This window comes from Wolffia australiana, chromosome 16 (assembly GCF_029677425.1).
Source record: "Wolffia australiana isolate 7733 chromosome 16, ASM2967742v1".
NCBI lineage: Eukaryota > Viridiplantae > Streptophyta > Magnoliopsida > Alismatales > Araceae > Wolffia > Wolffia australiana.
This window is the reverse complement of record NC_135850.1, coordinates 7950098-7971195: the sequence shown is the minus strand read 5'-3', so window position 1 is coordinate 7971195 and position 21098 is coordinate 7950098. Positions and strand designations below refer to the sequence as shown.

The 21098-nt window shown below is 42.1% G+C and overlaps 2 protein-coding genes and 2 long non-coding RNA genes across 9 annotated transcripts; 2 read left to right on the top strand and 2 right to left on the bottom strand.

The window, feature by feature from the left end:
- The first annotated feature begins 3826 nt into the window (after positions 1-3826).
- Positions 3827-5770, top strand: LOC144713906 (alpha/beta-Hydrolases superfamily protein). 3 transcript variants are annotated; one of them, XM_078588646.1, is made up of 5 exons: positions 3827-4453; positions 4537-4653; positions 4811-4878; positions 4958-5109; positions 5641-5770. In XM_078588646.1, the coding sequence occupies exons 1-4, from the start codon at positions 3827-3829 to the stop codon at positions 5070-5072; spliced, it is 927 nt and encodes a 308-aa protein (XP_078444772.1). In that variant the 3' UTR covers positions 5073-5109; positions 5641-5770. The 3 variants fall into 3 exon arrangements, with proteins under 3 accessions (XP_078444772.1, XP_078444773.1, XP_078444771.1); XM_078588647.1 differs by lacking the exon at positions 5641-5770 and having other exon boundaries at positions 4537-4629; positions 4958-5128; XM_078588645.1 differs by lacking the exon at positions 5641-5770 and having other exon boundaries at positions 4958-5128.
- On the bottom strand, positions 4448-5773 carry LOC144713907 (uncharacterized). Its single transcript, XR_013584189.1, has 3 exons — positions 5634-5773; positions 5329-5401; positions 4448-4906 (listed from the first exon to the last, which is right to left on the bottom strand). It is a non-coding gene; the product is annotated as an uncharacterized LOC144713907 (long non-coding RNA).
- A 4907-nt stretch (positions 5774-10680) lies between these two features.
- Positions 10681-14405, bottom strand: LOC144713674 (pectin acetylesterase 3-like). 4 transcript variants are annotated; one of them, XR_013584115.1, is made up of 6 exons: positions 14249-14405; positions 13397-13616; positions 12266-12302; positions 11379-11465; positions 11152-11296; positions 10681-11010 (listed from the first exon to the last, which is right to left on the bottom strand). XR_013584115.1 is itself a non-coding variant. In XM_078588330.1 (3 exons), the coding sequence occupies exons 1-3, from the start codon at positions 11601-11603 to the stop codon at positions 10943-10945; spliced, it is 438 nt and encodes a 145-aa protein (XP_078444456.1). In that variant the 5' UTR covers positions 11604-13389; the 3' UTR covers positions 10681-10942. The 4 variants fall into 4 exon arrangements, 1 of the variants encoding a protein (XP_078444456.1); XR_013584116.1 differs by lacking the exon at positions 12266-12302 and having other exon boundaries at positions 13397-13637; XR_013584114.1 differs by lacking the exon at positions 12266-12302.
- A 1071-nt stretch (positions 14406-15476) lies between these two features.
- On the top strand, positions 15477-19016 carry LOC144713940 (uncharacterized). The gene is made up of 2 exons (XR_013584195.1): positions 15477-16602; positions 18408-19016. It is a non-coding gene; the product is annotated as an uncharacterized LOC144713940 (long non-coding RNA).
- The last annotated feature ends 2082 nt before the right edge of the window (positions 19017-21098 follow it).

The window sequence follows — 21098 nt, the reverse complement described above, 5'->3', positions numbered from 1 at the left end:
AAGTTTCCTTGGTTGTACTAAATCTTTTAATATTCTTAGTGATGATGTCATTGCTATATATCTCTTCCACACTAAATCACATATTTAAAGGGATTCTTTGGACCTCCTATGGTATCCCTCTGAATCTTAACATTAAGCTTAATGTATTTCCATCTGCCAGAGAAAAGAAACACACGTTTTGAACATCCAAAGCTTCTCAATTAATGTGGGTAAGCAAGATCAAGGTTAATATTTCAAAATCCATTCCTCTTTCCGATACAGACTTTTCATCGCATTATTTTGTATGGATTTCAGGTAACCCATTTGAAGAAGAAATCATGGAGAAAGATAAGGAATGAAGAGTTCCCTTTTGTATTCGTCTTCAACCCTAGATGCGCAGGTTTGTGTATTTACCCTGAAAACCATAGACTAGAAAGAGGAACATTGATAACTTGCAAAATAACATGATTAATTAATGAATTTTACATTATATTTATGTGTTTTAATGACTATATTTGCATTTTATCATATTAAAATGAAGATAAATCACTTACAGTTTTATTTTACTATTATTTCTGATTTTTTATCATTTTTTACATGGAATTTAACCTCATTTCAGTGAAGAAATATTTTTTACAGGGCCTTAAGTACTTGGCTAAAGGTTGGTAAGGGCCTTCCTAATTTTTCTGGAATTTTTCCATATTTTTATATAATTTTTTGACCATTTTATAGCCAAGAAATGATTTTTATATATTTAAATAATATATATTTAATTTATTTGGCATTTTATAATATATTTATATATATATTAAAGGGCATCCACGTCATTCGCCCAAAATTCGGGCGAATGAGTGGATGATTATTATTAAATCAGATTAAGAGAGAGAGAGAGAAAGAGCTTTATTGGCTCATTATCGCATCACAAATCGCGATGCCATAATGAGCAAATGATTGTCTTAAAAAAGCATTAACGTGGCACGGGCAGCGAGCCAGGTACAATTTTTTTTACCTTTTTCATGCAATAAATGCACGTGGAGAATCGATCTCCGCGTGCATTTATTCCTCGCATGCTCAGTCGGTTAACCGTGTGCATTTAATGCACGCGTTAACCGACATGTACATTAAATAAGACGTCGTCCACAGTCGATTCGCCATGTGCATTAAATGCATGTGGAAATCAACTACGAACTATTAATAATGACGAAAAGAAAAAGTGTTCTTTTGGCTTTTATGTTTTTTTATTAAACCAGGACGACGTGGCGCGAAAGGCGACAAAGAAAAGGTCAAAAATTATGGCTTAAATTGTCGTTTTCTGTTTTTTTTCAGAAAAAATAAAAGAAAAGGGGCGACGTGGCATCATCCTAGCCGATTAACGAGAGAAATTATTCTCCAATGATTGCCGACGGCGGACGCAGACAACCACATGACAGCGCATGATCCGAGGATGGAGAAAACGAGAAAAAGATATTCCGACCAATAGAAATATGCCATTTTCCTACCTTCTTGGAGGAGAGATAAATACATCCAATGGCCTAGATTAATCCTCAACTAAAACCTTGATATCTTGAGATCTAAACGTCCAATTGGGCTGAAATTTTGAGGTAGGTTTGTCTTTTCTCCCTCTACAATCCAGACGGTTGGATCTTTAAATGGTGGTCTGGAAACGGGCGAAATCACTTTTTGAAGCTCTCTCCAAGGATTTGGCCAGGAAGGACACAAGAGATGCTTTGGAAGTAGACAGTTCTTGATTCTGCACTCAAAGTTGTAAGTTTCTGATTTGCATTTCAATCTTCTTCTTGAACAATTCTAAAATGCCAAGGCTTGGGCGAAATGTACATGCCCTAGAAGTTGGTTTTGAATGAAATTAGCACTGCATTTTGATTCTGATTCAAGATCTGATTTTTTATCTTTAATTCTACATCAATTTAGGACATTTCTCCATCATTAGATTTTTAATTTAGGGTCGGGTTTCATTTTTTCCCCAAATTCTTCATTTTCTCTCTCTAGGTTAATTTGTCTAGTTTCTCTCTCTAGATTTTTATTGTTTAGGAATTTAATTTAATATATAAAAAACCTAAAAAAAATTGATTCAAAAATTCATCCATCTTGAAGTCCAATTTAAAAATCCCTTTCTTGATTATTTAATTCCCAATTTTAATTCATAAAAGTTGTCTTAAAATTTTATAATAATTGGGAAATTAACAATACGAATTAATCTGGTCTTAAAATTGAAAATATTTCTGTCTTGAGCTTTCTGACCGAAATATTTAAAATCAAAATTAAGTTTTACTTGATTTTGATTAATTAAAAACACTATTAAGCATAATTAAGATTTATTAATTACGAAATTAATTCATCTTTAAATTAATTCATTGAAAATTGGATAAAAATTCTTATTCGATGCCTCCCTATGGTTCTACCCCTTGCTTGCTCTATATTCTATATTTAGTGATTAAGGGTATTTATAAATTTTATTGTATAAGTCTAAACATCAAATCAACGACATATTTACACCCATTTCTAGGCTTATCAGACATATCAAAGTATTTATATAGGAATAGTTAGAAAGAAGAGAGAGCTCGACCATTGGAACACAAATATAAAAGAGAGAGAGAGAGAGGTGAAGCACTGAAATAAATACACATGGAGGAAGAAGTAACAGATACATAGTGAATGGAAGGAGGATAAGAAAATCATGGAATTTAGAGGAAAACCAAAGTGAGAGAAATAGAAATCATAGTAAAGAGAAATGCAACGAATAAATAATGGATGAAATAATAATCTGAGATTTTTTTGAGAATTTAAAGTGAAGAAGGGAGAGAGGATTTTTTATTTGAGAAGAAAACAAGAGAGAGGATATAGTGGATCAATGGACAGTGATGGAGAGAGAGGGAGAAAGAGTAAATTGAGTATTTAGAGAGGAAGAGTAAAGAGACATATAAATTAAGAGGGTTTGTTTCTTAGTGTGATCCGAGTGAAGGGGATTTCATTCTTAGAGTGATTGGTGTGAAGATCTTGGAAGATAAACTATTGGGGCTGATTACCATAGGTCTTTTATTTTGCTGATTATTCATCATCTCTTAGGCGGCCTTCAATCAAGCGGTCTGCAGTGGATTTTTTTAAAACTGATCTTTGGGGATTTAAAATATATATTATTGGGCTGATTTGACAGATTATATTAGGCTCAATTAAAGTTAAACTTAAGTGGACTCTCATTGAAACTCTTATCGGACTTCAATCTAGAAATTAGTCGAATAGGCTTTTTTATGAATTGAGAAGTTCTATTGTAGTATTTCTTCAATCTAGAAATAGAGAGTGGGAGAATATGCTTTTTTTATGAATAGGTATTTCTTGATTTAATCCACGCCCGTACTTGATTCTACATCAGTTACTAGACCGAGACACGTGTTTCAATTTCTCTGGTTCAATATCCTTTGAATATTTCTAGTATGGTTACGTGTTCAGCTTAGAGTGGATATCTTCCGGGATAAAACTAGCCGGCCTGGAATTGCTACCGCTTCCTGTCCTCAAACCACCCAACCTCCCTCTCCCTTCTGCCCTTCCGATCTGAACGAGTTTCTCGAAGCTCAAACCGTTTATTCTCACGTAACACCATTGTTCTTCTCCAAACCAAGCAAAGGATCTCAGAGAAATCTTCCGGGATATCATCCGGGATAAAACTAGCGAGCCTGGAAATTCTACCTCTTCCTGTCCTCAAACCACCCAATCTCTCTTCTCCCCTTCCGATCTGAACGAGTTTCTCGAAGCTCAAACCGTTTATTCTCACGTAACACCATTGTTCTTCTCCAAACCAAGCGAAGGATCTCAGAGAAATCTAAGGCTAGCAATGGCGGGGTGCTTCAGCTTCGCCGCGGCGCGGGACCGGTGGCACCGCCGCTCGTTCTCGCGGGCGGGGCTCCGCAGCGCGACCGTGCGGCTCCACGGCGGCGCGACCACGGTGCGCTGCTGGGCGCCGCGCGCGCCGAACCCGGCCAAGCCATGCGTGGTCCTCATCCACGGGTTCGGCGCCAACGCGACGTGGCAGTGGGACGCGCTCCTCCGCCCCCTCCTCGCCCGCTTCAACGTCTACGTCCCGGACCTTCTCTTCTTTGGCGGGTCCTTCTCGGCGCGCCCGGAGAGGACGGAGTCGTTTCAGGCGGGCTGCATGGCGGCCGCCATGGACGCGCTGGGGGTGCGCCGCGCGAGCCTCGTGGGGATCAGCTACGGCGCGTTCGTGGGCTACCGGCTGGCCGCGGAGTATCCCGACCGCGTGGACCGGGTGGCTCTGTGCTGCGCCGGGGTCTGTCTGGAGGAGAAGGACCTCGGCGAGGGGCTGTTCGCCGTGGACGATCTTCGTGAAGCCGCGGCGATATTGATACCGAGGAGGCCCGCGGATCTCTGCAAGTTGATGGATCTCTCTCTCGTCCACCCCCCCAGGAGAGTCCCCTCTTGCTTCCTCTCCGACTTCATCCAGGTCCGCGCGGAGAAGAACCGACGCTGTCTCGCCCGGGTTTCTCAAGTTTTTAAAGTTTTTTTTCATTATCGTGCATTGTCCAGGTTATGTGCATGGACTACGTAGAAGAGAAGACTGAGCTGCTCCGAGCCATCATCAAAGACCGCAAGCTCTCAGAACTCCCCAAAATCCCGCATGTGGGTATCTTCATCATCTCCATGGCAAGCATATTCTTCGCGACTTCTCTATATATTTTCAGGATTTGTCGTTTTTAAGTTTATCTGCTCTGAGACTGGTGTGGATAGGAAAGGCATGGCTCACGTCCGAGGCTTATTTTGGTTGGAAATTTTCATTGATTTTCATTGCTCTCTGGCGCAGGAAACACTGATACTGTGGGCGGAGAAAGATCAGATATTTCCTTTGGAGTTGGGCCACCGGCTAAACAGGTTGGTGCAGCCCCGCCTGCGGCGCCCTCTGCAATTTTTAATGTGTTAAATCTTGACCAGGTAGACCATTTTTTTCCAGGCACCTAGAGGGAAATTCAAGGCTGGTAATTATCAAGAACGCTGGGCATGCAGTTAATATTGAGAAGCCAAAAGAGTTCAGCAGACATTTAAAAGCCTTTCTACTTGCCTCCTAACTTGTTCATCGGCCAGAAATCCTACTTTCTGTAGAAGGTTAATTACCTTTCATTTACCCCCAGTTTTTATGCATTCCCGTAGGTCATGCATAAATGTTAACATCCTAATGTTGAGCTGGGACAAATGACACATCGTCATAGTTGATTATACTTACCCCAGAGGATAATATTGATCGATAACTTTCCTCGGAGCTTAGGATTTATCCAACGAAGATCAGTTTAGTCAACGTTATAAAAATTATAGTTAACGACTTACCAGACTTCATTAAGCTTCGGTTTTTTCGACCCCCTATGATACCAGGGATCTTCTTTTCACCGGAAGTTTTTTTCTGCACAAAATGAAACCCTGTGTAACTAAATCATTCTATCTGTGCCTTAAAATATTTTCTTCTGTAATACATATTCGGAATAATTTTGCAAAAGGGTGTTCCATTTATGTATTTAGATGCACATCAACATGGTACTAAAGGATAGCTGTAACTGTACAATGTGACAAAAGCATTGATGCGGATCAAACACGACACACAGACTCACCCAATTTTTCTTACAAGTTTCGCGTACCTCTCAGACTATTGCCTGCTCCGATAATGTCCAAACTCCCAATAGCATTGAAGATCCACCAATAAAGATGTCGATCACCAAATGGCAATGGTCTCCTGGATTAAGCAGGCCGAATGCAGCCTCCCATCACAAGAACATCGGTATCCTGGCTAAAGACCTGAATTGCACGGGCTTCCTCTTTCTTCCTCCGCATCCCTCTTCTCTAAGTAGTAACTACCAAGAAGATGCCTCCCCCTCTTTCTCACATAGGGTTTGACGGTCCGGGTCCGGTCCGGTCCAGTCCGGTTTTTTGGCATGGACCTAATTCATACTTGAAGTTCGGTTCGGTTTCAGTCCGGTCTTGTTTGGTTCCGGTCCGGTCTCAGTCCGGTCTTGTTCAGTTCCCAATCAAAAGGCAAAATCAAAATCAAAGATTAAATTTTAGCAAGAACTTTTCCTAAAAGAATATGGCATTACGCGGCAATTTACAATATCCATCTTGGAAAGTGAAAAACGCCATTTAGATGTTGCTTCCTACCTCTCTTCAGTTCAATCACTGCACAACCTACAACGTAACATTGCTTTGGCACCACCTTGCTGCTACAACCTAAAAGAAGCATAGACATACACCATGATTAAACAACACACATTGGAAAAGACAATCTAAATTTTGAATAATAGTTAGGACTCTGCTACACGGGCAACCGGTTGCCCCAAAGGAATCTTGGGCAACCGGTTGCCCCCCGCGGGAAAAAAAAAGGGTCCCCGTTGCCCTTTTTTTTCCCTCTTTTCAAAAAAAAGTTGGCGCCCCTTTCACCTCTTTGTCGAGCTCTCTTCCGTGCGGACCTCCGGCGAGCCCTCCGCGCTCTCTTCCGTGCGGCCCTCCGGCGATCCCCCCGGACGAGGACGGCAGCCCCCTCCTAGCTAAGCAGAGTCCTCTCGTTCGAGCTGGGTACGCCGTATTCTTCAGCAAGTCGAAGGTCCTTTGGGCAACCGTTGCTTCGCTTGCGGGCTTCAAACGTGTAGCAAGCTAGAACAGTGTGTTCGTTCAGATCTCCGTGAAGGGCAATGCGGTGGTACTTCGTTGCTTCGCTTCTCACATTTCTAACGAGCTCGCAGGTATGGATGCGATCATCAATCTCTTGATAATCTTCCGGATTCCGCACGATATTCAGTAGCTTGCTGCTTTCTTGTTGATTATTCCGGGGCCAAGAATTATTTTTTCCCCTTATTTTTTGAAATCTGGAACGGATTATACCACCCAGAAACGGGATGAAGCTCAGTAGAATTTTGTGTTGTGTAATTCTATCCCCCTCGAGAGCATTGAACCGATGTAAAGATGAGATTGGACGCCGACAGATGGGCATCTGCTAAAAGAAAAATTCAAAGATAATGGTTTGTACTTATTATTCGGTACAGTCTGCTTTCTTCTTGATAATTACCGGGAGAAGAATTCTGTTTTTCCCCCTTTTTCGGGAAATTGAAATTTGAGTAACAGATCACACACCCCGTGTACGGTGTGAAACCAGTTTGAATTTTGTGTTGAATCGAACCCATGTAAATATCCGAATCCCGAACAACAAATACTCTAGGAATTCAAACAAGAATGTGAAATATCTTCAATGGTCCAACCGATCACACTTAGAGAATACCGATATGGAGTTCAAGAGTTAGGAAGAATCGTTCAAACAAGAACATACACCGGAGCGATGAGAGAAAATATCATTAGCATTCGAAAGGTGCTTATCAATACTTCTCCTCCTTCTATTTTGTTCTATTTTCTGATCTTAATTTCATTCTATTTTCCCGTTTCCATTCTATATGCGCATATCTGTTTTGTACCCTTTTCTGTATCTTCTTTTCTGTTAGCGAATATTTATTCTTATTCAGCAATAATGACTTTTTTTTTGAAGTTATTTTTCACTGATAAGGATCGTTTCAGTGTGTCGAATGCATGCCTGATTTCCGCCGATGCCATGCTACGTGATCTGTATTGAAAGTCATGGATCATATAGAACATGATAGGAAGTTTTGTAACATATAGAACATGGATCAACGTTGTTCCGTTTCGCATGCATCATCCAGTGGTGTTCCAAGAAGTTTGAACAGCAATAGAGACTTGATTTTGGCTTCGGTAGAAACTCAGGCTGTATCTGTTGGAGATGTATTTGACACACTCGAGCAAGCACGTGAGAAGTGTGCCGAGTATGCCAAATGCCCCCTTGGTCAGAAGAGTTCCAAGCACCTGAAATTCATTAGGTTTCTTTGTTTTCGCGGTGGTCAGGCACCGACGAAACAATCCTCAGTTTCAATAGAGTTCCAAAGAGAGAGGAGGACACTGAAATGTCAGTGTCCATTGGTAATTAAGCTGCGTTTAAATAAAGTATTGGGTGTCTATGAAGTGTATCAGATAAACAATCAGCACAATCACGATCTTTTTACTGAAGTTGAATTGGCCCAAATGCAGCAAAATCGCTTCATTCCGGAGAAAGTGAAAACAAAAATGCTGGAGTTAAACGAACTTGGCATGCTCAGTTGCTCTCAAATCAAGACATTGATAGAGCAGGAGCATTTCCCAGATGTCGCGGTTACGTGGACAACCAGAGACATTCAGAATTTGTTGCAAAAAACTTCTAGTGGAGCTCACGAGACTAATGAATTTGTCAAATTATTGAAAGAGAAGTCCAATCACGGTTGGTCCTTCAATTTCCAATTGAACGATGACACACTTCGCCTGGAGAGAGTTTTCTGGATTTCACCTAGCGGCAAAGAGAAGTATGTGCAGTTCAACGATGTTTTAGAAATTGATGCTACATACAAGACGAATCGCTTTGGCATGCCTTTGGTGTTGTTCACACTGATCGATAACCACGGTTTAACAGTGTTGACTGCTGGTTCTCTTTTGTCCAATGAGCAATTTGAGTCATACTCTTGGGCTCTTCAACAATTTCGATCATACACGAATCTTGATCCCATCGTCTTGTTTACAGATGGCGATGTGGAATTGGCCCAAGCTATTAAGGACATTTGGCCAAGTGCAATCCACCTACTGTGCAGATTCCACATTTCCCAGAATATCACTCGTGCTCTAGCTAGCTCTTTGAGGGCCGATCTCAGCAGATTCATGAATGATTTCTGGAGGGTCGGCTCCATTGAAGATGTTGATGAGTTCGAGATGGAATTTTCAACATTGAAGTCGAAATGGCAAGCGGCAGAATCGTATCTTCGAGTTCTCGAGGGAAAAAAGAAGCAGTGGGCATTTGCATACACCCATGACCACTTTGTCGCAGGTGTGTCTTCTACGCAACGCCAGGAGATGGTCAATTGTCAAATCAAATCTGCGTTACTGTCGAATTCGTCTCTATTACGCATTATTGATGGTTTCGATGCAGTCGAAACAAGATCGCGAGAGAAGTTGTCCCAAGCTAGGCTTTCCACCAAGTTCACCCCATCATCAATGGATCCTCTAATTAATGACGTCCTTCCTACACTGACAAATTATGCCCAGGCTCTTCTCAAAACTGAATCAGGAATGTCGCTTTCATATACCTGCGTTGCAGATGATTCCAACGGTGAGGGATACTTCCTAATCAGTCACAAAGATTTTCCAAACAAATTTCATGTTGTAAGGATATCCGTTGCGCAAAGTACGTGCTCCTGTAGGAGGGTGATTTGGCTCGGTATAGTATGCAGGCACGTGCTGTGTTGTTTACGCCACAATAACATATTATCATGCCCTGTATCAATGTTTAATCGTCGCTGGAAAACTGTCTGTGAAATAGTGGATGTTCAGTCTGCCTTCATCGATACTGCACTAGCTACGCGACCCAGCTCTGAAGTCAGGGGTACACAAGGAATGTCCGAAGGTCAACGTCTGTCTAAACTAACGGCTCTGACGAAGCCCATTTTACACCGTTCAATTGGAACCGAAAGCACATTTCAGCTGTACAAGGCATCAATGATTGTTTTGGGTGAAACTATTGAAAATAACCTTCATACCTCACATCGTGCGTCATTTGATTTAGAGGAAGATATTGTTAGAAATCCGTTGAGAGCTCGGTGCAAAGGATGACCCGAAATAGGGAACAAGCGCTATGTAAGCATGGCAGAGCAGCTGCAAAGAAAAACGAAGCAGAGGGGTGTCACTCGTTCTAGCTGCGGGCAGAAAGGGCACAACACCAGAACGTGTAAAAGAGTATGATTGTCTCCTGGTCAACTCCGTCATCACCTATTACGCAGGTACTGTTTGTTATTTTTCTATTTCTTCGTCCATCTTATTGCATAGATGCAGTGCAAAACATGGGGGTTCTGTGCGATTTGTCGTTTTCGAGCGATTTTATATTGGGAAACAGCTAGCCAAATCTTGGGTTTTTATTGCAATGTTCATAATTTTCACAGATTTTCGCCTTCACTTGCTCATATATATGTTTACGGCGTTGATAGACTTTTGACGGGCGCGATCACCGAAACGTCAGATTTCAGATGATATATTTGTCCTGGACGATCAGTTTATCTTCGTTTTGATAAAATTCTGGAGTTCTTTGCGGCAGTTTTTTTTCGTCACTGTCTTTCAGTTTAAATGTGCCTGCAGTACGCCACATTTCTCTTCTACATGCCGTCGGTTTTCGACTCCACCATCTCTCAGTTAAATCTGCAAGAATTCCGTCGTTTATAAATGATAGATAATTCCTAATTTCAAGATAATTGCCCGCTTTTTTCTACATTATGGTCTAACCCTTTATGAACAAATTGCGCAGGCTCAACATTTTCATGTCTTCAAGCCGAGAATCAAAGTCTAGAAGAATTTGACAACCATCAGAATCTATGCAATCGCAGGCTCAACTTTGTCGCAACAACGTTGGCAGCACGCAAAGTCGGCCTGGCGGCGTCAATCGAGGACACCGAGTCTCTACATCGCCAAAGGAAGAGGAGTCAAGATAGCACACCGAGTCTCCTTCTCCCACTAGCTCGACCACCATTATTGTAATAACTGTATGTTCTGTATTTTCGCGTGTTATGAGATCAAAAAATGATTTCTCTTTCTCATTTTGAGTGGGACTAGTTGAGGGGAGAGTGGAGACTTCTTTAAAGAACAATTATTTATAGAGTTAACAAGGTTAGCCCCACGGGCCGGCATCGAATTACATAAATAAAGTGAGCCTTGGTCTCTATCAGCTTTGCTTGAAGGCAAACCCTTGTCCGGCCTGCCGCCGCCGCCTCCTCCTCGGCGCCCCTCGCCTTCGCCTTCGCCTTCGCCTTCACCTTCGCCTTCACCTTCGCCTTCGCCTTCGCCTTCGTCTTATGTCTTCCATCTATGGATACATGCACCTTTAATTGAATTCTGTTGGCCGCTTGACAGTAGCTTCAATTGTTTTTAACATCAGGAAACCAATCATACCTGAAGAAAGAAATCCAAGTAACTTTTGAACACTCCAACCCCAAAATCAAAATTTTGTTACAAACTATTTAGTACACCGTGTAGCAGAGTCCAAGCAATATAAATATTTAGTACACCGTTTGTTAGAAACTGATTCTTTACCAGAGCCAACTGTAGTTGACGCCTCAAGGAAGAAGCCAGCATCGCTCAAACACTTCACAGTTGACGCCTCCGGGAGAAGTCTTCTGAACTTGTCGCAGTGAATGAACGTCGCCAGGCCTCCAGCGGAACAGCCAGAAAGCAAAGCCTGATAAGAGAAGAATTCCAAAGATCAACACTTCTCATCAAAGATTTCTAGTGTTCTGAGTCTTGAGCAGGTAACCAGTCACCTTCTCTGCCACGCCCAGTCCCTTGGGAATGAGGTCTGCAACAATGGCTTCCCAGATCCTTTGTCCTCTAAAGTGGAGCTCCAAACTCTGGAGAATCAGTGGAATTTGGAAGAGAAGCATGGCAAGAAGATGAGCAAAAACAACTAGAGAGGGCGTGTACAAGCAGAGAGAGAGTGTGTGTGAGAGAGAAGGGTCTGCTAGAGAGGGCGCATGAAGAGCTGACATTACTTTAACACTCACTCCCTCTTTCTCTTTTGTCTCTCTCTTCTATATATGTCTCTCTCTCTCTTTCTCTTCTCTTGACCATCATCTCTCTTCCATTTTATCTTCTCATTGCTTCTATAGGCAGTCCATAGAAGCTTCAATTTAAATTGCATGAGAAAAAGAAAGTTCCACTTTTGGAGGAATAAAACCAATATTCCTAGAAATCATCCTTAGTAAGATTCGATGGATTACAAAATCAGGAAAAACACAGAAGCCATGGAAAAAAATGATATATTAAAGAAGTCAACTTTTCTCCATCATTTTAAGAAAATATGTATAATTATGATGGAAAACAATGATGATGTAATTCTCAAGAACAGAATTAAAGAGACAAGTATGTCTAGCGCTACGCAGTATTAAACTCTAATATTAAACAAGTACATCTAGAGCTACCCAGTAACTCTCTAACATTAAACACATCTACATTACATTATTACCCAGCATTATTAAGTTCAAAATATATTAACGTGGAATTCCATGTGATATAAAAATTTGTACCCACCATCCAAACTGTTCGCATATGATTTCGTTGAAATTCAACATAATAAAAAACTCACTACCCAGCATTCAACCAGAGAGGGGCACATTTTTAGCCAAAGTCATCAATTGTAAATAAAACATACCATTATAGCAGGGTTCTGTAAGCATCTTCGAAGGTAGCTGGATTGGGAGCAGAAGAGATCAGGATTGAGTGTAGAACGAGAGGGAAGGGAGTAGAGAGAAGGAAGAAAGGGGGTTTGAACAAAGAAGGGAATTTGAATCAAGAAGAGAAGAGATAGAGAGAGAGATCAAAGACTCGTCGGAATATGAATTTCTAAAGAATTATTTAATGTGGAGCGTGACGATCCTCGTCTGTATCAGTTCATTCATCAGACAATTCCTTCGGATGTTTGTTGACGAATTTGAAAATCTACAGGGGACGAGTGCGATGACACCGCATCATTAACATCCAGCAAAGCACTCGCCATTTAAAGGAAAAATTCTCAAAATGTCTTCTTCCAAAACCCACGAAAAAACACGAACGAAATGAAGGCAAACGGACCTTCGACTTGGGCGAGCTCTGGCCTGTTCTTGGCGCAAAGATGGCGTATCAAAGGATTGTTAAGCGGAGGACTCCCAAATAAATCTATTTACCCAGTAAAGACTCTGGCACCAACCATGCATCTATGATAATCAAGAGTCTTAGCGAAATTTCACGTACAAATTGCGGGTAAAGAAAGGAATTGCGCGCCATTTCAACATCCATAATCGCAAAAAAACAGCTGGGAAATCAAGAATTTGACACCCGTTTCTACCGAGCCGAGCATTCGAAGAGATGCCACGAACTGGAAAGTGTCGTAAATTATATCAAGAGAAAAAAGGTAGAAATAAGGAAGAGGTAAGGGTAAGGCAGAAGGCTATCTAGAATTGAGATTGGGGGGACTAAATTTCGGGTAAATAACAGAATTGCGAGCCATTTCACACGAACCCAACATCCATAATCGCAAAAAAAACAGCAGGGAAATCAACAATTCGACACTCCCATTTCATCCGAGCCAAGCATTTAAAGAGATGGAAGCAACGGTAAGAGAGAAGACTCTAGGATTGAGATTGGGGGGAACACAATTGGGCAAAACTAAAAGAGTTCCGACCCATTTCTTACGAACCCAACATCCATAATCGCAAAAAAACAGAAGGAAAAGCAAGAATTTGTCACTCCCATTTCTTCTGAGCCAAGCATTTAAAGAGATGGAAGAGAGGGCGAAGAGTGATACCGCGTTTGATGGATACTGAAGCAGTGCTCAGTGTAATGGGCAAACGGGGAGAGCGTCTGGGCTTGGAGCTGAAGAAGAAGGCGTACCCAGCTCGAACGAGAGGACTCTGCTTAGCCAAGAGGGGGCTGCCGTCCTCGTCCGGGAGGATCGCCGGAGGGCCGCACGGCATCTCTCCCTGCTTCCTCCTCCACTAATCTCTTGATACCTGACTGCGGCATCTCTTCGAACAAATTATCCAGTACTGAGCATATTACCATTTGAAGGTGCATATTGTCAAGTTTACATTCGATCAATGTTCTCAAGGCTGGCAAAATTACACAACTCAAAATTCTACGAAGCTTCGTCCTGATAATGGGGAATCCAAAATTACGTATGGACATATGACCACAGGATGGTGTACATTATCATATTTACATGGGTTCGATTCAACACAAAATTCAAACTGGTTTCACACCATACACGGGGTGTGTGATCTGTTACTCAAATTTCAATTTCCCGAAAAAGGGGGAAAAACAGAATTCTTCTCCCGGTAATTATCAAGAAGAAAGCAGACTGTACCGAATAATAAGTACAAACCATTATCTTTGAATTTTTCTTTTAGCAGATGCCCATCTGTCGGCGTCCAATCTCATCTTTACATCGGTTCAATGCTCTCGAGGGGGATAGAATTACACAACACAAAATTCTACTGAGCTTCATCCCGTTTCTGGGTGGTATAATCCGTTCCAGATTTCAAAAAATAAGGGGAAAAAATAATTCTTGGCCCCGGAATAATCAACAAGAAAGCAGCAAGCTACTGAATATCGTGCGGAATCCGGAAGATTATCAAGAGATTGATGATCGCATCCATACCTGCGAGCTCGTTAGAAATGTGAGAAGCGAAGCAACGAAGTACCACCGCATTGCCCTTCACGGAGATCTGAACGAACACACTGTTCTAGCTTGCTACACGTTTGAAGCCCGCAAGCGAAGCAACGGTTGCCCAAAGGACCTTCGACTTGCTGAAGAATACGGCGTACACAGCTCGAGCAGAGGACGCTGCTTAGCGAGGAGGGGGCCGCCGCCCTCGTCCGGGGGGATCGCCGGACGGCCGCACGGAAGAGAGCGCGGAGGGCTCGCCGGAGGTCCGCACCGAAGAGAGCTCGACAAAGAGGTGAAAGGGGCGCCAACTTTTTTTTGAAAAGAGGGAAAAAAAAGGGCAACGGGGACCCTTTTTTTTTCCCGCGGGGGGCAACCGGTTGCCCAAGATTCCTTTGGGGCAACCGGTTGCCCGTGTAGCAGAGTCCTAATAGTTATACCATAAAATGATCACAAAACTTTGTCTTCATCGTAATCCTCTGAAATTTCCTCCACTTTGCTATCTTCTTCTTTGTTCTCCTCATCGGCTTTATAAGCCCAAGATTACAAAGTCACCAATGTGGATATAGACTCTGTAGATAGCTGTCCTATTTTGAAAGTGACAATTCCTTTTCCTGCTATAAAGGGACTCTCTGATGGCGTACTTGAACCCCAAATAGGGTGGAACACCTTAGCGACAACTGGAAGCCGTGGATATTTTGCAGACCTAACTTCAGACCACCATTTGAGTGGGTCATCACGAGGACTAATGCAAGGCTCCTTCAAGTATTCATCTAATTCATCTCTAGTTGATCTTTGACTTGTAGTTGTTTTTTCAGGCTCCATCTGATGGAGGACCAACCAGCTGATCGCGTCCAGACTCATCGCCAGCCCTTGCGCGGAGCGAGAGCCGACGTGAAGAACCAACACTTCCACTATCAAGCTTGAAGAAATAGTTGCGTCATCTTGGAGAGTGCCGAGACGTCTTTGTGTACTTTTCCTTTTCATCGTTTTGAATTGTTGGAGGCCACTCCTACGTGAATATCAGCCTCCCCTCCCGTCGTTCGTGTTTATTTTAGTTGTGTTTAGGTGTCATCTTTAAGGGGGAAGAAATCCATAATGGGCTTCCTCTCCCCCCTGAAGATTCCCTTTTTAGGGGAGGCCCAATAGGCCATCCCCTTAAAAGGGGGCCCAATTTGGGCTTCCATAACTGCCACTTCCCCACCTTTTAAGAAGGGGAGAAGTGGAAGTTAAGGGAGGTAATTATTGTCTTGATGAATTCCAGATCTCGTTGTTCAAGTTGGCAGTTGTTTTTTTTTTTTTCTTTCCCTGCTCATCGTTCCAAATTGTTGCTGCTGAAGAAGAAGAACAGATTGGGTAGAAGAAAAGTCAGAAGATCAACAAAGGAGAGAAGTCGTGATCCTCTGATTATTTTTTCCTCGTTCTTTGCTCTTGGTATCTCCCGACACACGTCAAAGGCTAGATCGAAGAAACAGGATGGAATAGACTCAGATTTTGCTCATCCATTACCGTGGATTTTGACAGCGGTGGAATTTTCTTCGTCGATTGTGAAGAAGACCACAGATGATGAATTTCCTCTGTTTCTCAGTCATGAGAATTCCCGCAATCAAAGCTTCATTTTGATTCCCTTATACTCCAAGCAACATCCAGTCATGAGTACTCTGCGTTGAATTTTGATAATTTTGACGCTCCTCCGTTCGTTCAACGTGATATCATCTGATTCTCAATCGACCGTCGCTGACTTTCCAACATTGACGCCGTTGTTTCCCCACTCGATCGTCGCTGGGTTCTCAATCGACCTATTCGTCGGAGCATCATTCTAGCACCAGAATCACTGGAAAATTCTGCATTGCAGACGTCTTGCCCAGGAAACACCGTTCGATTTGGGATCCTCACATCACTCTATTTATTGGTTTTCTTGGACGTCTGCTCTGGAGAAGATCATCAGAAGCAGAATAGCGACGAATTGTTGGGCCAGATTTTGCATCTCTAGGGATCCTGGTTCTCATCACCGACACCATTTCGATCGTGCATCCATTGTAGAAGATTTGTGTGTGAATTTTGACGGAATTATATCGCCTGGATTTCGAGCTTCATCTCCAAGAGATCCAGGTTATGATGTTCCAACTCTGCGGGGCTGAATATTTCCTGCGGTCGTCGCTCCAAACGCTCAACAGCTCTCAACTCCCACTATTCCAGTCAATAGGTTCTTGCAGCTGGATATTAGGCAATTGACCGATTGTTGTGCCTCCACTGTGTGATCGAGGATTTCTACGCCACGAGAGCTACAAGAACTCACCAGTACCCATCGATTGTGTTCGGTCAGGATACCTGAACTGAACTAGCAGGTTCTATCCTCTTCCCCCTTTTCTTATAGTGTTAATTGCATCTTCCAGTGTTGTCTCTTAATTGCTCATTGCCTTTGAGTGAATTAGCACGTGAAGTCCAAGAAGTAGCCACCATTATTGTATTAGAGATTTTCATTGACGGTATCGGATTTGATTGCCTACGTAGACGGTGTGGACACTCTTGGACGAGAAATCGTCCCCCACCACGTCGTCTTTTCGATCTGCTCACACAATTCATTGGGAGTTTGATTTTGATAAAACCCGTCTGTGTTGTCCTATTGAATTACATCTCTGGTCCACCGACAACTCACGTACTTTGCGTTAATTTCTCTTAAATATACGTATCACTACCTTGCATTTTCATCGTATTCTTCGTTCAAACTTCTTTGGTGGAACTCGACCCGTCCAAGTCGGTTGTTGTGTTACATCACCATCAATGCAACTATTAATTTTGAGCACTTTGCAAGTATATATGGTTATTCTTCAATAGTTTGTTGGTTAGTTAAAGTTAAAGAGCTGGATAGTTTATTGAGCAATTGTACAATAGCGTGGATGATGAAAAAAAATTTCATCATCGGAAATAAACTCAAGCTTCTTTCGTGGGTCTAACATTCTCGCTACGGGAAACATAGGCTTTATATTCAAATGATGTTAATAATCTATCAATTTATCCTTCAGTTCACCATATGTAATTTTAGGCGACCTTGTTTGTTCCTTGCTTGATGACCTTGAGAGTTCAGGATGCCTATCGTCTAGCACATGAAAGCCTTCTAATTGATCTAACAAAAGTTTCTAATTGATCTAACAAAAGTTTGTGTCCTCAAAACAGTATATGATTTAATGGTATGTGACTGTGAAAGGATGATAGTAGCATCACGAAAGCCTTCTAGTTCATCAGAAAACCTTTTCAAGAGATCCCACTCTTCATCCATGATTGAATAGCTAACTTTGTTTGTGTTTAGATAATCACTTGTCATCTTGTCTAACACAACCCTCTTGTGTAAGCTGCTTCAATCATTTCATAGGTAGAGTTCCACCTAGTGGTCACATTATCAATGAGCAAGTTTTGATTTTCCATGCCCGAACCATGGCATAAAGTACAATAGTGGTGCACTCTCTATGGTGATGCGCCAGCTGCAATGACAAGTCTTTGAAGTCTATGTAGAATTTCTTTTAATAAAAGCTGAGTATTATTAAGGAGGATATTTTGGTCGTCAATATCTTCACAAAGTGAGCTTGTTGCCCCTGTAATGTGACTCAAATTATGTGCTAAATATTTTTCAAAAGAAGGATTTTCATTAGAGAAAGTTAAGAACCTTAAATACATATCTCCTTCAAGCTTCTTTGAACCGCTAGATTTAGAACGTGCCGTGCATGGTGCTTGATATTGGTCGGTGAAGTCTGAACCAGAACCCTTCATGAACCTTTATAAATTTTCAACCATGGTTTTATTATTACTGGCATGGTGAGTTGTGATAACGAGCACCTAGGAAAAAAAGGAAAAACACTCCAAATATGTCTTACTACATAAAAAGAATTAATGATGGCATACCTTGATTGTGAGATTATAGTCCTTCAACACATTGTTCACTACCTCTGCCAAGTAAGCACCTTGATGAGAACCAATTAATTGGCAAACACTTAGAATTCGTTCACGAAGTATCCATGTTGTATAAATCCAATGAACAGTGATCCAAAAATGACTGCACGATTTGAGGTTGTCCAAGTGTCTATCGTGAGTGACATTTTTTTTATTAACTTGAATACTTCTTTCAGCTTTGACTTTTCCTACGTAAATTTTTCAGCTGATGTGCGTTGTACAGTCTTGGAACTTGGAATATATGCATCATCTCTTTGTGCATAGAAGGTTAAAAGATTCTTAAATTTTTGATAGTCAATAAGTGAGAATGGTAGATCCACACTCACAACAAGATCCAACATAAGTGCTTTTGCTTCTTCCGGAGATCTGCATGAATACATTGCAGTCTTTGCCAAATAACCTGATATAGGTTTCACAGCAGAAAAAGACTTTAAGTCATCCTATTTGATGGGGGACCATCTCGCCACCAAGACGGAATGGCGCCGACAACCGCACTGAGCAGCACGATCCGACGCCCCTGACACAATGTTCAAATATCCCACTTAAAGAGAAGCTGAGAATCGTCGTTTCATTTTATTTCTTCAATGTTGTAATTTCTGTTATGTCCTGGACTGGGTCCGTCATGTTGTGGGCCTCGTCCTCTCTGAACTTTCGTATTTTCTTTCTCGTTTTTTGAGGAGAATCGCTCATCCCGAGACGGTTCTCTCTAGTTATGCCCACTTGGGCATGCCCCAGCCCCATATAAGAACGGCATGCCCAAAAGGACAGACTAGACTGATTGAGAAATCCAAGTATCCTCGTTGTTTTTTTTTTAGCCTTAGTCTAGAGGTAGCCCTTAGCATTTCAACGTCGCCGTACATCGTGGGGAATGTGGTCACCTTTCCACGTCTTGATCGTTCTGGGGCTACTCAGCCACTCTTGTTTGTAGTTTCGTTTCTTCGCAAGGAGCACCAATTCTTGGTAGTTACAGATCAAGAGAGCAATCAAGAATGTGGTTTTTAGAAGCTTCTTGGTTCTCCCGTTCGCCCTTCTTCATCGCCATTGCTGTCGCATTCGCCCCGCCGACGCAAGGTGTCCATCACCGCTGCTCGGAGCCACACCGCCATCCACGACTGTCTGCGAGTCACCTCCGACCGTCGCACGCCCTCTCAGCGCGCTCACGCGTTCGCACGCTGTCCCCGCCCGCCACCTCTGCGCACCCCGTGCGCCCACGCGCAGCCTTCACGCGCCCCCGCGTGTCCGCACGCCACTTCCACATGCGCCCATGCATTGCCCCTGTGCACCCACACGTAGTCGCCGCGCGCCCGTGCGCGCCACAGCATGTCTGCGTGCAACTTCTGCATGCCCTGCGCCACTTTCATGCGCCGTGCGCCGTTATCGCACGCAGACCCTACGCGCCCGCTCACCGCTGCCCCGCGCGTGGACATTTCACGCCGGCGCGTACCCTAGCCTGCACGACCGTGCGCATGCACCACGCCCAGGGATTCGCTAGCCGATCGAGCCCCGCCAACCAACCGCTACATCGGCCTCTAGTGTTGATCAAAGCTCCGGTCAGCCTATATGGTGGAACGATCTCGACTCTTCTTACCAGGTTCATCGGAATTCCCTTCGTATTTGCAGACCATTACTTTCTTTCTAGTATTCGTCTCGTTCTTTCCGTGCCTAGAGAGTTAGATGCCTAATTGACCCGTCTTAATTCCTTAGTGAGTGGTTAGAAATAAATCTTTATTGTGGTAGTGCATTAATTCATTTTGCGGGACGTTGGACGTCTAGGGTAGTGATACTACCCCTCATTTTACGCATCTGGATTTGGTCCAAAGGGACGTTGGGAAGTCGATTGTATTCAATCAAACTTTGCCAATTTAGCTAATTGTCGAATTTGACAGTGAATTTGTCGTACTTGTCATTATTTTATCAAAACTTGATTCAATCATTTGATAGCTAGTGCATCGTTAGATGTTAACTATGGTGTAACATGAGCCGTCCAATCCCAGCCAACATCGTGTTACATCACTATTCCTTGATATGCCATGCTTTTAGGTGCTTCCATAACATTGATGTGCTCCCTAACTTATCCCTGGTCACTATTCTATTTGTTCTTTAACCAACTTTGCATTTGTAGTTACCGTCACCATAATTAATATAGTATTGCAAGACAGATGATGACTTTTGACAATGGGAAGTTTAGGAGTCATACATTATCTCAAAATCGGTTCTTGTAGTATCTAGTACATCGTCTTCACCCAAATCCATGAATCCAAAGCTGATTGGACTTGGAACTTAAAGAGAAAATAATAGGAAAACTAATCAAGATGAGATATCGCAGTAATATTAACCAAAATAATAAAAAATAGGAGTACCAAAACAAAACCAACTAGAACATGAATAAAAAAAATATTCTTCTAGTATAAAAGAAGAAGAATAAAAGAAGAAGAGAACAATAAAAAAGGAAAATGAAAATAAGATGAATAAAAGAAGAAGAGAACAATATAAAGGAAAGAAGATGAAAATAAGAAGAATAAATTATCAGCCTTCATTATTATTCTCAATATAATTAACCAAATTTTTCATTATCTTGGAGTGATACGTTATTTATATCACTCAGCCAAATTCCATTTTGAACCAAATATGGAGATAATGAAGAATAAAAATTTAGAAATTAGTGATTATAAGGCTGAAATGGAATGAGGCAAAAACAAAATAGTTCATGCATGAAAACTGGTTGGTGTTTCAATGATAATCATGAAAATGGTAAATCTCATGAAATGGAGGGAAATCCCATACACTTTGAAAAAGGTCAAATTGAATGGAACCTGAGGGGGACCAATCAAAAATTAACTTCATCAGTTGTCCTATACTTTCATTTTAGCAGAGACTTCAACATTCTGTCTTCAAT